General features: G+C 40.0%; 1 protein-coding gene across 2 annotated transcripts in view; it reads left to right on the top strand.

Annotated features, from left to right (window-relative positions):
• RELN (reelin) overlaps positions 1–14,610 on the top strand; it is a 438,814-nt gene that overhangs the window by 414,080 nt on the left and 10,124 nt on the right. For both annotated transcript variants that reach the window (XM_034766139.1, XM_034766147.1), the window contains exons 55-63: positions 26–129; positions 531–773; positions 1,263–1,438; positions 4,127–4,200; positions 4,903–5,064; positions 6,687–6,844; positions 7,903–8,122; positions 9,108–9,305; positions 9,736–9,834. In XM_034766139.1, coding sequence (XP_034622030.1) covers positions 26–129; positions 531–773; positions 1,263–1,438; positions 4,127–4,200; positions 4,903–5,064; positions 6,687–6,844; positions 7,903–8,122; positions 9,108–9,305; positions 9,736–9,834 — 1,434 coding nt within the window. The remainder of the gene's footprint in view (positions 1–25; positions 130–530; positions 774–1,262; positions 1,439–4,126; positions 4,201–4,902; positions 5,065–6,686; positions 6,845–7,902; positions 8,123–9,107; positions 9,306–9,735; positions 9,835–14,610) is intronic.

Raw genomic sequence — 14,610 nt, 5'->3', positions numbered from 1 at the left:
TAACGATCAACATTTTTTCCTTCAGATTTCTACAGTACTGGGGAAGAATTGGAAGTGAAAACATGACAACATGCCACAGACCAACATGCAGGAAGGAGGGAGTTCTGTTAGATTATTCAATTGATGGAGGCAAGTCAACATTTTAGTTGCATCTGAACAAACTTTTTGTGTATATTCAAACACCCTCATGTTTGAGAAATGTGCAGAATTAGATCTAACTTAAATATTTTTGGGTTAATTAGTCAGAGCCATAATCTACAGTTATTAAAGTTATACCTTTTGTGTTTTCCCCTCAAATAAAATTGTCTTTTTTTCAAAAGAAACTAGACCAATCCTGGTACTTATACTCACATAAATAATCCCATTGACTTTAGATTGACTAATCACATGAGTAGCAATATTATTAGGAGTTAAGGTTTTCCTATCAGAAGATCATAGATATTATCTTACGACTTTCTATTACCTTCCATTAATCTTTAGACAGTTTCTACCTCATGTTGCTTTACTAATCCTGAATCCTTTCATTATAGGCATATCTTGGATTTTGCTTCATGAGATGGATTATCAGAAATACATCTCAGTCAGACATGACTACATACTTCTCCCAGAACACGCTCTGACCAATACAACTCGCCTGCGCTGGTGGCAGCCTTTTGTGATTAGCAATGGAATTGTGGTTTCAGGCTCTGACCGTGCTCAGTGGGCACTAGATGACATACTAGTTGGAGGCGCTGAGATCAATCCCAGTCAACTAGTAGATACATTTGATGATGGTAAGGGAGGATGTAGCAAGCATCCTATTATCATCTGATTTAAGAAGCCTGTGTCAGCCTTTTTATTGAACTAAATAATTGTTAACTGAAGGTCTTTCAAATGCACATTTTAATTTATTTTTCAACTGTACATTGTTTTCTTTTTATAAACAATTACAAGGTCGATATTTTATTGATTATGTTAGTTTTAAGGATTTTTTTTTTATTTCACTATGATTTTTTTTAAATCCAAACATTTATAGGACAGTTCAGTTTATTTCATCTAACTGCCTGAATTTGGAAATTCCCACTATGCCATATTTTTTAAAAAATACTAGTATTGAAACCAATTTAAACTATCTGACTAGGGCTGACACTTTAACTAAGACTCTTGGTTACTTATTTAGCATATATCATTAAAATGTTATACATAATGACTCTGTGGATTCAATACTAAGCCTACATATTTACTGAGACATTCCAGTAATTGTATGTAACTCATGTTAATAGAAGGCACTTCCCATGAAGAAAACTGGAGTTTTTACCCTAATGCAGTCAGGACTGCTGGATTCTGTGGAAACCCCTCATTTCACCTCTACTGGCCAAATAAAAAAAAGGACAACACACACAATATCCTGTCCTCCAGGGAGCTCATTATACAGCCAGGATACATGATGCAATTTAAAGTAAGGAAAACCTTTTCTTTATCCAAAGTAAAACATACAATAAAAATTCACCTAATTTGTCTGTGGAATTTATTACAGTTTCAAGTAGAATATAAAATTCAGTAATCTGTTAAATATTTAATAATAACTTGTTTGTTGGAATGCAGGGAAATACAGTAATAGAAACAATAACATGATTCAGAATGATTGCATAAATGTATGCAGTGTGGTAGCCACGTTGTTTCCAGGGTATTAGAGAGACAATATGAGTGAGGTAATATCTTTTGTTGGACCAACTTCTGTTGGTAAGAGAGACAAGCTTTAGAGCTTACGCAGACCTGAAGAAGACCTCTGTGTAAGCTCAAAAGCTTGTCTCACTTACCAAGAGAAGCTGGTCCAACAAAAAAGATATTATCTCACCCACCTTGTCTCTGCATAAATGGTATTTCAAGCCAGGATGGAATGACTGTCCCTGTACTAGGGGTTGCTAGAGGTGTTGATTGCCTGATTGCTCTCTATTGAAGTGAGTGGCAACTGGGTCTTATGCAGAACAACTACTCTTATTCTCATATCTAAGTGAGATGTTATTATAATAGCAGCTGCTGGGTGGTGGGGACAGGGAGATAAAGACTGGCTGAAACTGAACATTAAGGCAAGATTAGTAAATCCAGTAAGATGGAGATCTGGGGTATGTGCATGCCATTGCCTATCAAAATGAGCATTGAGAAGAAAAAAACAATTCCTACCAAGGAACAGGCAGAAAAGGAGAGACAGAATCAGAGTTGGGCAGAAAAATAACTAATGGGATATATTGAAAATCTGAAGGTACTAAAAGTAATAGCCCTTTTTGTTACTTGGTCATCTATCATGGAAAAATGGCCCAGATAATCTGCAAAGCACCACTTGATATTACGCTTGATTTTTAGCTGGACTTTTGAATGAGGCCAACACATTTTATAATCAATACAATGTAGCTATTAAATTATTATTGCTGTTATTTATTTGTATTGCAGTAGTGCTCAAAATCTGCTAGGCATTTTTCAAACAAAAGGGAAGATCCTGACCCAAAGAGCACACAGGCTTAAAAAACAAAGACAGGATGTAACATATGAGCAAAGCGATAGGCTGATAGGCATATATGTCTGCCTAGTTATATTTGCTTCTTGATCTTTTGTTGTTGTTTTTAAGTTAAACACCCTGTTTTCCCTTTCTGCCACAAATTAACACCTTCATCTTCTCACACAGCCATTGCCAGTTTTAGGGCAAGTCTACACTACAGCGCTATATCGGCACAGCTGCACTGATGCAGTTGCACTACTGTAGCACATCTGGTGAAGAATGCACTATGCCAATGGGAGAGCGCGCTCCTGTCGACATTATTACTCCACCTCGGCAAGAAGTGGAGGCTATGTTGGCAGGAGAGCATCTCCCACCGACATAGTGCTGGTGTGGATAGCACGAAACTTCCATCGCTCGGGTTGGGGTGAGGCATTTTCATACCCCTGAGCTACGTAAGTTAGATCAACATAAGTGGTAGTGTAGACCTGATCTTAGATTCAATGTCTGTAATCCATTCCCTCACAGCATTTGACCCACACACACAATCCACCACCTATGAAATTACCCCAGGAATGAATTTCACCTACTGTTACTATTGTATACAAACGGTGTAGAAACGCCTTGTATATCAGCTTCACAGGTGGTCAGCTTACCCAATCAGCCATCTTTTACTTAGATTTTAGTGGGTGTGATCTGCGTTGATCCAGAGGAAATGGTACGTTCATATTATTAAGTTAGCTTCCCTTGGCTAAATTTTGCTCCTGACTTTCCTATATTTTCTGTGCCCTCCTTACTGCTACAGATTTTATTTCTAAAGTAAGGATTCAGTTCTCCTGTATAGCTGCAGTGAGGGCACAGGTTTTGAAGCTGCTCAAATTCAGATGTTTCTGTTTGTTAGCCATTCAGTAATATGTCTAGTGTATTGAAGTCTCTGAACTTGAGCATCACATAATGTCAAGATGAGTCATCTGTTTATTTCCTCAGACATAGGGCATATTTCTGTTTGCAAAGCCTTTTTAAATGATTTAATCTGATTAACCTGAGTATACCCCAAACTGTGCAGGACAAGATTTTCATAAACAGTTACCTAAAGTTAAGTTCTTAAATCCATATTTAGGCCTTAAATAAGTGACCTGACTTTCTAAAGTTCTGAGCATCCAGCAGTTTACATTGACTTTCATAAGAGCTGCAGGATGCCCAGAACTTTTAAAATCTAACTATTCATTTAAGTGTCTACATGATTTAGGAGCCTAATGTTAGGCACCTGGTGTTGAAAATCCTTGCTCCCAGTTCCAAATGCATTCTAAGCTCTAGTACCTAGAATGGCACTTCCCTTTCTATTATTGTACATTAGAATACAAAAGGTGGACACTAGTCTCAGGTTACATGGTATAAAAAGGCCCTGATGTCATTATTCATATTTCCAGTCTTATGCAAAGATCCACAAAGGCAGCAATGTTTGAAGTGGTGCACACTTTGGTTAAAGTGTGTTTTTGTTGTGGTGTGGGGGTTTTTAGATCTAAGTTTGCAGTCTTCTAATTCTGTATCTTTAGAAAGAAAGGACAACTGACAGTTCATTATGTATTACATTAAATGTCCTTTTGATCTCCCTGATCTAGCAGTAACTGACACATTTTATTTGTGTTTCAGATTGTGGTTGGCTGTGAGGCAACTTCTTGCGGTGACCTGCACTCTGTAATGCTGGAATACACTAAGGATACCAGGTAAGCTCTCTCGATAATTTACCCCAGGACATTGCAAGACCAATGACACTGTACCTGTTAAATCTAATGAGCATATTGCTGGTACACACACACACACACACACACACACACACACACACACACAAATGTCTTCAAAGTATCTCTTGTTTTAGTATGTCATACTCTGATACTGGACTATAAATTTTGGGCTAAAGCTATGCTGTACTAGAAGTCATGTGATGTTAATTTGTGGTTTAACTGGTGACATTGTCTCCTGCAATGTAGTATAATAGGATATATTAATTACTTCAAAAAGTGGGGCTCTATTTTGAACTTAGATGCCTTTTGCGTGAAAACAAGACCATGGAGCAAAGCCAGTATAAAAGGGCTCTTCTCTGACCTCTAAAGGAAAGGACTAAGGAAAAGAATTCCCAGTCATAACCTATAATACCAGGTCACAGGGGCTCCTGGTCTCTGCTTCCCAAATCCTCTTACCTGCACAGATGTATCACAGCATTTCCACCCTGTGGGAGATTACCATGGCTACACAAAGTTTGTAGACTTTCACACTCTATTTGTGATTACATTGCATGGAAATTATTGCTGAAGACCATTTGTGTTTTTTTTTAAAGAAATATTGCCATGACCTCTAGTAGGTTGCTAACTTCCCTTTCATTATTATTTTCAGTTGTTCTAACAACATATTTTCTTTGCTTCCTACAGGACAGATTCATGGCAACTTGTCCAGACGCAATGTCTTCCTTCCTCATCTAATAGCATTGGCTGCTCCCCATTTCAATTCCATGAAGCTACCATCTATAACTCTGTCAACAGCTCCGCATGGAAAAGAATAACTATCCAGCTGCCTGATCATGTCTCCTCCAGGTAGGTTACCAAAAGGTCAGCTCACTTTGGAGATATCAAACTTCATCTGTCTAGCTGGCACTGTTAGTATGGAACAACTGGTGAATTTAAAGTGTCTCTTTTTTGTCTGGACTTGGAAATGATACATAATGGACACCTTTGGGATTGCTTTTCTTTAATAAAAACTGCTACTGCCAAGGATTAAATAGTAATGACATTCAGGCTAAAGATTGCCATTGTGACACAATCATAAGGCCTCATCCTGCAAATACTTATTACTTTGAGTAGTCCATTGAAGCCAATCGGGGTAGTAATGTTAGCAAGCACTATTATTGGTAGTAAGTGTTTTCCAGGTTGGGATTTATAATTGTAGACCAATGTAAATCTTTAGACCAGGGGTTCTCAAACTTCATTGCACCATGACCCGCTTTTGACAACAAACATTACTTCACGACCCCAGGAGGGGGGACAGAAGCCTGAGCCCGCCTGAGCCCCACTACCCCAGGTTGGGGGGCCAAAGCTCCAGCCTCATCGCTCTGAGCAAGGGGGCCAAAGCTGAAGCTCAAGGGCTTCAGCCCCAAGCAGGGGGCCTGCAACTTGAGCCCGGCCGCCCAGGGCCGAAGCCCTCCGGCTTTGGCCTTTGGCAGTGGGGCTCGGGCTTTGGCCCCGAGCCCCAGGAAGTCCAAGCCAGCCCTGGCGACCCCATTCAAAGGGGGTCTGGACCCACAGTTTGAGAACTGCTGCTTTAGACCCAGGGCAGTATTTTCAGAAATAGAAATCTGAAATTAGGCTTCTAAACCCATATCCTGGCAACTGATTTTTGAAAGTGCTGAGCACTCAACAGCTCCAGTTTGTCTTCCTAGGAGTTGTTGGGTTCACAAAGCTTTTGAAAATCACAAAAGTGTCTAAGTGTGCATTTCGGAGCGTAACTTCTATTTTTGAAGATCTTAGCCAGAGGCTCTGTCTATGGCACAAGCTGGGGTGTGATTCCCCTGGTTGTGTACACATATTTGCACTGGGTCTCATCGAGCTAGCGCAAGTATAAATAGCAGTAGAAAGGGTAGCAGCAGCGGAGGCAGAGCAGAGATCAAACCTCATTGAAACCGGTAGATACGTACTCAGCACAGCTAAGCCATACCTCCACTGTCGATACCTGTGCTACCGTGCTACTTGATGTGAGCTAGCACAAGCATGTGTACACAAGTAGGGGAATCACAGTCCCATCTCAGAGTGTAGACTAGCCAGAGTCTGCTATCTATTTCATCCTAAAGCTGCTTAACTGAAGGCAGTGGGACTACTTACAGAAGTGTGCCCTAGAATGAGTAGTAAATGTTTGCAGGATGAGGCCTATCAATATAAAATTCCACTTCAATGGAATAAAGTGTGCTGGTCTTTAGCGCGGTGTGGCCCTCTGGTGAAAGCTGGGAACTGGGAGCCTGGACTTCTGGGTACTATTCTATGAGCTCTTTCGCTGTGTGACATTGAGCAAGTCACTTCAGTCTCCTCTGTGCCTCACCCCAAAATGTTCTTACTATGCTTTTTTTCTGTTTCAACTTTTGTCCATATGGTTGAATGTTTCTGTACAGAAATGTTGAAGTGCTGTCTGCAACATAATCTGATATTGTGTTGTTTGGTATTTGTAGTGCAACTCAGTTCAGGTGGATTCAAAAAGGAGAGGAAACAGAGAAGCAAAGCTGGGCAATAGATCATGTGTACATTGGAGAAGCATGCCCTAAACTCTGCAGTGGTCATGGATATTGCACTACTGGAGCCATTTGCATTTGTGATGAAAGATACCAAGGTTTTATTTCTTATATTCCTTTATATGTATATATCTGTATGTATGTATGTATATATGTTAATCTGGCTCAAAATGAAACAAATAAAATAGAGACACAGCCAAACATACTAACTTAGCACTGGAGTGCCTCAGTAACAAGTGACAAGATATAAATTCATAAATAGAAAGACTTTTCACCTTTGAATAAGAGCTATCCCTGCCCTTTTTTACCTCCAGATTGAATTACTGTAATTTATTCTAACAACAAAGAGTCTGGTGGCACCTTACCCCCTGATACTTGTAATTTATTCTATGTGGAGCTACACTTAAAGGCCACTCAGACCTCACCAAGTGCAGAATGTGGCTGGCTGCTTACTCTGTTACTCCACACAGAGACCATGTTACACCTGTGTTCGTTTCACAGAGTACACAGGCTTCCAGTTTGTATTCAAGTTTTTTATTTTGACCTGTAAGAGTTCAGTCCTGCAAGTACAGCACTTGGGTCCTGAGCCATCGAATCAATTAAGCGTGTGCTTATAAGTCCATGAGTGGTCCCACTAAACTGCTTAAGTGTTTTGTTGGATCAGGGCCAGATTGCTCACCACCTTGCAGGATTGAGCCCCATAACATTGAATCCTGGCTATCTTAGAGATATTTCCATTAAAGCAATTGTTTCAAGCCTGCTGCAGATTTAGGCAGACATCTCTGCATTGGTTTACACTAGGTTCACATTTTGAAGGTTTTCATTGCAAACAGGAAGACTAGAGACTTAGGTCCTGATTTTCCTCTCCCTGTTACTGTGCAAATCCTACTGGAGTCAATGTAGTTACACTGCGGTAAATGAGAAGAGAATCATGCCCTTATTTTTTTAAATGAAATCTTAGATTCTCATGCACAGTTATACAACAGTTTGAGCATAATCTGCAATTAGGAAGCAATGTATGCCACTGTGCAGTCATATTATACACAGGGCCCTGCCTGTGGCAGTAACTACAAGTTGAATCTGCAATTGAATTCAGTCATTTTTTCTCGATGTTTCGATACTTGTCTGTATTATAACTTTGCCTTGTCCTTTTTAGGTGATGACTGCTCTGTTTTCAGCCATGATCTTCCCAGTTACATTAAAGATAACTTTGAATCTGAAAGAGTCACTGAAATAAACTGGGAAACTATTCAGGGTGGAGTTATAGGGAATGGATGTGGACAGCTGGCACCATATGCTCATGGAGATTCACTGTACTTTAACGGATGTCAAATAAGGCAAGCTATTACAAAACCTCTGGATCTCACCCGAGCAAGGTAACAACACTTTACTATTAATTTGAAAAAACACCTTAACTGCTCATGACAGAACTATTCATAAAAATGAAATGGCATGTAGGGTTCTAATGATAACGATGAACAAGGATGGCTCTACCAGGTTGGCATACACCTTTCAGCAGCAAAATGTTTAGCAACTGTCAGCTGGGAGTTTATTAGAGAATAGGAAGTGACTGTTGGCTGGAAAGGTCAGATGGTTTTAGCACACCCAAGAGAGCACTGTATATGCAGCCACCACTGAAGATGAGGCTATTGGCAGAGACTGGACACCAGACTGTTTGGACCGTTAGTGAGTGAGGATGCTAACAGTAATTACAGACCCACTTCCGGTATTACTGGTAAACTACAATTACATTCACCTACCAGCTAACAAGAATACCTTTTTCATTTCTGCTGTTTCTCTGGCTATAGAGTACAAAATGAAATCTGTCAAGGTTGGTACTTAATAGAAGGAATGCTTACAGGATGCTATTTATCACTGAGGCCAATTGTAAAAGGCAAAATTAAGATTAGGCCCTTTCCACAAATTTGCCAAAATATTATCCATAAAGTTAAGCTTTTAACTTCTTATTTCGGTACCTAAACAAGGATTTAGAAGGCACTTATTGTTGTTTGTCCTTTGTTTTTTCCCTTTTTATTTTTTTGTACATGTTCCTATTTGACTTTTTGGCATTGTTGATACACCTCACTTTTGAGCAGTTACATTGTAATCATGGATTGATTGCCTCCAATTACACAGATGGATGTTAAAATTATACTTAAACAGAAAACTGTTAAAAAGCATATTATTACTGAGAAAAGGGGTTGTGTTTTACAGATATTACAGCAGTTTATTTGTTTGCGAATAGTAATTATTCTTGAAGTTCTGTATTTTTAAAAAAGGATAATTACAAGTTGGCAATGTTTTCACTCCTACTTTAACACATTGCATACATTAAAAATCATTGTTCCCTGTGTTTTACAGCAAAATAATGTTTGTTTTACAAATTGGAAGCATTTCACAAACAGAGAGTTGCAATACCAACCTGAGTGATCCTAATACTGTGGACAAGGCAGTTCTACTCCAGTACAGTGTAAATAATGGAATTACATGGCAAGTAATAGCACAACATCAGCCAAAGGACTTTATACAAGCCCAAAGAGTGTCTTACAATGTTCCGCTGTAAGTACCCAATCATACTACATTACTTCTAAATGCATACTATACATTTCCTGCAGGAAGGAATCTGTGCGGGAAAAGAGAGGAGATAAGGGAATGTGGAGGAAAAGGATGATAATTATAGCTATAATTAAAAACATAGCCTGCAGTCCTTTGATATAATTAAAATAAGTGCAAACTCTTTACCTTAAATTTAAAATATAAAAGAATAAGCCATCAAAACCTTGTTTTTGTTTCCTGGATCAATTCAGTTTAAGTGAAAAGTATTTATATTGTTTCCCCTTAATTTTTTATGAATGCTGTATATTGTGGTTTAGGAGCACATGGATAATATTTTGGTTTTACTTTAAGTATTTTTGGGGGTGGATAGGCAGGCTGGAAAGGGTCCTTCTTAGTATGGAGGTCTAGCTGGTACTTCTATTTGCAACCATAGGGAGGCACGAATGAAAGGAGTCTTACTGCGCTGGTGGCAGCCCCGTCACAATGGAACAGGTCATGATCAGTGGGCTTTGGACCATGTAGAAGTCGTCCTGTGAGTATCAGATTCACCTCATAACATCTCCATCTCCAAAAGCATGGCATGAATGTTAAACTCAGTAAGAAATGTTCTCTGAAAATCATTCTTTGCTTATGTTCTCCACTGACTGCAAAGGTCAGTATTTAAGGCAACCAGGAAATAAAGTTACAGACTAGGGGAGCATATTGTGCATCATGGAGAAATGCAGAAGGGAAAGCATGGACTTTAGCATCTTTAAATATTGGTGTATTCATATAAATCATCAAGGTCTTTGAAATATTTTATGATGTGATATCTGAAAAGATGTGTGTGTTCAGCAACTATGCTGCCATATAAAGTTGATTTACATCCTTTCAAAGATACAAAATAGTCTATTGTATTGCTCTTTGTACAGAGTAATGTTGTTGAATCAGGCTCTGAAAAATTGCATTAGCAACTAATGCCGTATTCATTTCCTTTTTTTAGTAAGAAGGATACTGTTCAGAAACAGGGTTCACTATATCAGGTTCCTATGATCCGAGCTCTATATTCATCCCCCGTCAAGATTTTACCAAGTAAAGTGTCTTCACCATATTGATTTCCCCATTAATAAAATGGGTCTCACTCTCAATATTAACCCGTTTTTACTGTATTACATCACAGAGAGATTATCTGCTTTTTTTTTAACAATTTAGTTCCAGTAGAGCTGAAATGCTAGTGCCTTGACGGGCTGGGACTCATCGCTGACAGTGGTTGGCAGAGAGAAGCGTGTCTTCCCGATAGATAGGTTCAAATGTTCATTTTTATTGAAAAAACTTTAAAAAATCAGCATAGAAATTAGATTTGGATAACATCCAGATTTAGTAATTATAAAGATGAGGTTTCTGTCTTTAAATTCAAACTAGTAGAGGCACCACAAGTATTGTTTTGTAACGGTAGCAAATTGGATTACTTGATCTCTAGTTAGCCCTGTTCTGCTTTCCACTGAGGCGCACCAGCTTGCATGGCATTCATATCAACCCCAAACAAAAGCCATACTGGCCCCAACACTAATTAGCTGTATGCGCTCCACTGCTTTTACACACGTTGCTGGGCTCTGCCTTCATAACATTAACCTTAAGTTTGAAGGAACAGAGGGATGGACATGGTTCTTGGCATCTCCCAATAACTAAGGATGTAAACACCCAGGCTAATTATTTAGGGCAGTGTTTGAGCTGAGGAAAGGTACAGATGCTTATGCAACATTCCCACTTCTCTCTGCTTTAAGGTGTGTTTTTTTTTTAAGTTGAAAAAAAAGGAGAAAAGCAGTTGAGAAAAAATGTAAGCAATCTAAACATTGATTATATTGAAATTGAGTATAATTAGGAAAAATGAGATAGAATTTGGAAGAAGAAAATTTAGGCTGAATACCAGGAGAACCTCTCTGACAATGTGATCTATCATGCTATAGGAGAGTCACCCAAGAAAAGTAGTGGAAGCCCCATCACTTGAGAAACTTTAAAACTAGACTGGAGAAAGCAATAGAAAATGTACTGTAGGAATAGTATATCTGCTTTGTCCAAAAGTGGAATTAGATATGCAGACCATTCCCCATTGCTCCTGTTGAGGACTTTTTGAGGGCTCTCTCTGAGTTTTGGGCAAAGCCAGAACAGAGAGAACAACCTTTGCTCCCTGCATTGGATATTGGATATAGGTTTTCAGGTGAGCTCCTATATGCCTGTCAGAATTTAGCTCACAATCTCTCAAGGTAGACAGACCATTACAAATAAACTGTTTACTTCCACAGCAGATATTGGTACATACAGAGCTATAGCAGTAGTTAGTAAAAGGCCAGATGTAGAATCAAAAACCCTGCTAATCACAATACTGTAAGATATGCTGCTCTCAGGAATTTAAAAATGATACACAGTGGCACATATGGCAGGTACTAATTAGTAGTTAATTAGTTCTGACCTCTTTGTATCTCCCTGTACCTGCACTGGTTAGAACTGTAGTTAATCTGAATATTCTCTACATTACATAATAATAATTTCTTTTAAATAACATTCAGCTATAACACAAACTCAGAACACTCAAAATCCCAATTCTTGCTTAGAAGGGGGAGAGGCAATAACATGCAATGGATACAAGTTACAGGATTAGGTGCTGGGAGACCTGGGTTGTCTTCCTAGCTCTGCTGGTACCTCACTATGTCATCTTGGGCTGGTCACTTTACCTCTCTGCACCTCAGTTCCCCCGTTTTCAAAATGAGGATAATGATACATAATCACTTTTGTAAAGTGCTTCAAGAAGAATAGATGAAAAGCTCTATATAAATGTTAATTATTACTATTAATGCTGGATGGTCTTACATCCACACATTAAGCATCACAATTCGTATTATGAACGCAGTTTATCTTTAATTCTTAATTCTCCTTGATTCTCTAGACATATACTGTTTGTAATATCTGAGTTTCCTTGGGATTTTCAATAACTGAGAGAAAAAGAGAGAGGATAAGGAAGAAAATGGGTCCTGGAAGCATAGGAAAGTTGATATGCTGGGTCAGATTCACAGCCCCAGAACATGGTGGTGTAAGTTATTTGTCAATAAATCAGCATAAGCAAGCATTAATTGGGGTAGCATATGCCAAGGAGGTAGAGGGGCAGAGCTGTACCAACCAAAAGGTGCAATTTTATGCTGTATTTTATTTCTGAAAGGGTTAAATAAAATATTTTAATTAAAAGTAATGGAGGAGCAGCTTTACCCTAAACCTTCGTCCACTTCTCCATAGATTGCTTGTCCTGCTACAGCCCTGCCTTTCCATCTCAACTTGTCACTTACACCACCATCTATGTCATCTCGTAATTTGGCTTTACAAACTAAATTCTGCACACAAAAATACCCCATGCCAGGGGCATCCACTGGAGCTAAGTTGTCAGGAAACCACAGGGAGTGGTAGAGTTGCGTCCTGTATTGATCCATGGATTATGGGCACAGAATCGCTGCCCACTCTGCAAGGGAACAAAACCTACCTCCACAATGGATTGATCCAAGAAAAACGCCAAGAGGCAATCTTCTCATAATTTTCCACCCCACCCCAGTCCCCTTACTAGTGTTTTCTGGGAGGGTATTATGTGAGTATTAGTCAGCAAATAACTAATGATTCATATGAAGGGTGACTATATGTCCCAGAAAACCAGGAATATCCCTGTTTTCAGGGCCTCTCTGATGGTCCCTGTCTGTTTAATACAATTTGAGTTTCGCCCCATTTTTGTAACCCCTGCAGACTGGCCACCTGAAAGAGACACCAGTTAGCTGAGCTGGTGACAGTGTTCACAGGCCAGCTGAGTGCACCTCAAGGACTAGCCCTGGCCAGGCCTGTCATATGTTGACAACCTGTCCTGCTCCCAAGGAGACCTCCCAGGGAGTCCCCTCTTGCTCAAGTTTTCAAACTACCCCTCCTCAACACATAGAGCCAGAGGCACAGTGTGGTGAAGGAGAGGGAGAGGCATTGCATGGCTGAGGCACAAATCAAGGAATGGACACACTCTTCTCTCTCACCATTCTGTGTACACCTCCATGCCCCGCACCAAAATCATCCTCTCCCCTGCCTTCTTTTGCTCTACCCCCAGGAGACAGATGTCCTGATTTTTCATTTTAAAAATCTAGTCATCCATGTTGTCAATGTGTATTGAGGGGCTCCCACATACATCTCAAACATCCCAGGGGGAGATGGTATAAACACTATATACACCATCTGATTATAAACCTTACTACTCCAGCCATAATATTAAACCATACTATGATCATACTTTGTATTCCTTTTTCTCTGGCAGGGGGTTGAGGGCTGCAAATTAAAGACCAGCTCCTCATCTCCCAGTCCAACTCCTTTGTTCTGCCATGGCACAAAGGGGCTGGAAAGCCACCCAGGATTCCTCTTGCATAGGGAACTCTCTTGCTGGTGTAGAGCAGGCTATTCAAGCTATATGCACCATATTCCTTGTCCAGAACAGGAGGCATGTTGGAGAATTGAGACCATGACCAGAGCACCTTGAACTCCAGCAGTCCTGTGCTAGCAGAATGGCCAAAGCCACAGGAGGGCCATTGTAGCCAGTGTGGGTTAGAGCTTGATGTCAGGAACAGAAACAGTACTTAGCTTTCCACAGGACTAGGGGAGCACAAAGGAAGGATTAAGTAATCTCTGACTCCTGCCCCATGTTCTGCACTGGATGTGACTCAGTGAGACCTAAGTATCTGGATCTTAAGTTATTAAATTCAAACTGTTTTAAAGCTATAAAAGTATCTTAGTAAGCATCTTAATCCTTAGGCTGCTGAGGATGACAATACTTCTTCTCCTGGAATGCAGTCATAGCCATGTTGGCCCCAGAATATTACAGGGACAAGTTGGGTGAGGTAATGTCTTTTATTGGACCAGCTTTCGAGCCATGCAAAGCTCTTCTTCAGGTCCTTCAGGTCAGCTTGTCTCTCTTGCCAACAGAAGTTGGTCCAATAAAAGATATTACCTCACCCATCTTGTTTCTCTAAACTTCTCAGCATTCTGTACTGAGGTGCCCCCTTCTTACCACAACTCCCCGTCTCCTCTCTCTAAACCTCCCTTGCTTTCACTACTTTTCCTCCCTAAGCATGCAGACAGCCAGATTCTTCCAGCCCACCTCTAATCACTGCCATTTGGCCTACATGCACTGAACGACTGTAGGTTCCATGCCAGCTTCTCCTCACCACCAGCATCTGCTGCTGGTATGCACTCCCTGTCCCCTGAAGATTCCCACCTTCAAGATGAGTGAGGGACATAGAGGGAAGGCTGGGAGTAG

The sequence above is a fragment of the Trachemys scripta genome, chromosome 1, assembly GCF_013100865.1.
Source record: "Trachemys scripta elegans isolate TJP31775 chromosome 1, CAS_Tse_1.0, whole genome shotgun sequence".
Taxonomy (NCBI): domain Eukaryota; kingdom Metazoa; phylum Chordata; order Testudines; family Emydidae; genus Trachemys; species Trachemys scripta.
This window is presented reverse-complemented; position numbering and strand designations above follow the sequence as displayed.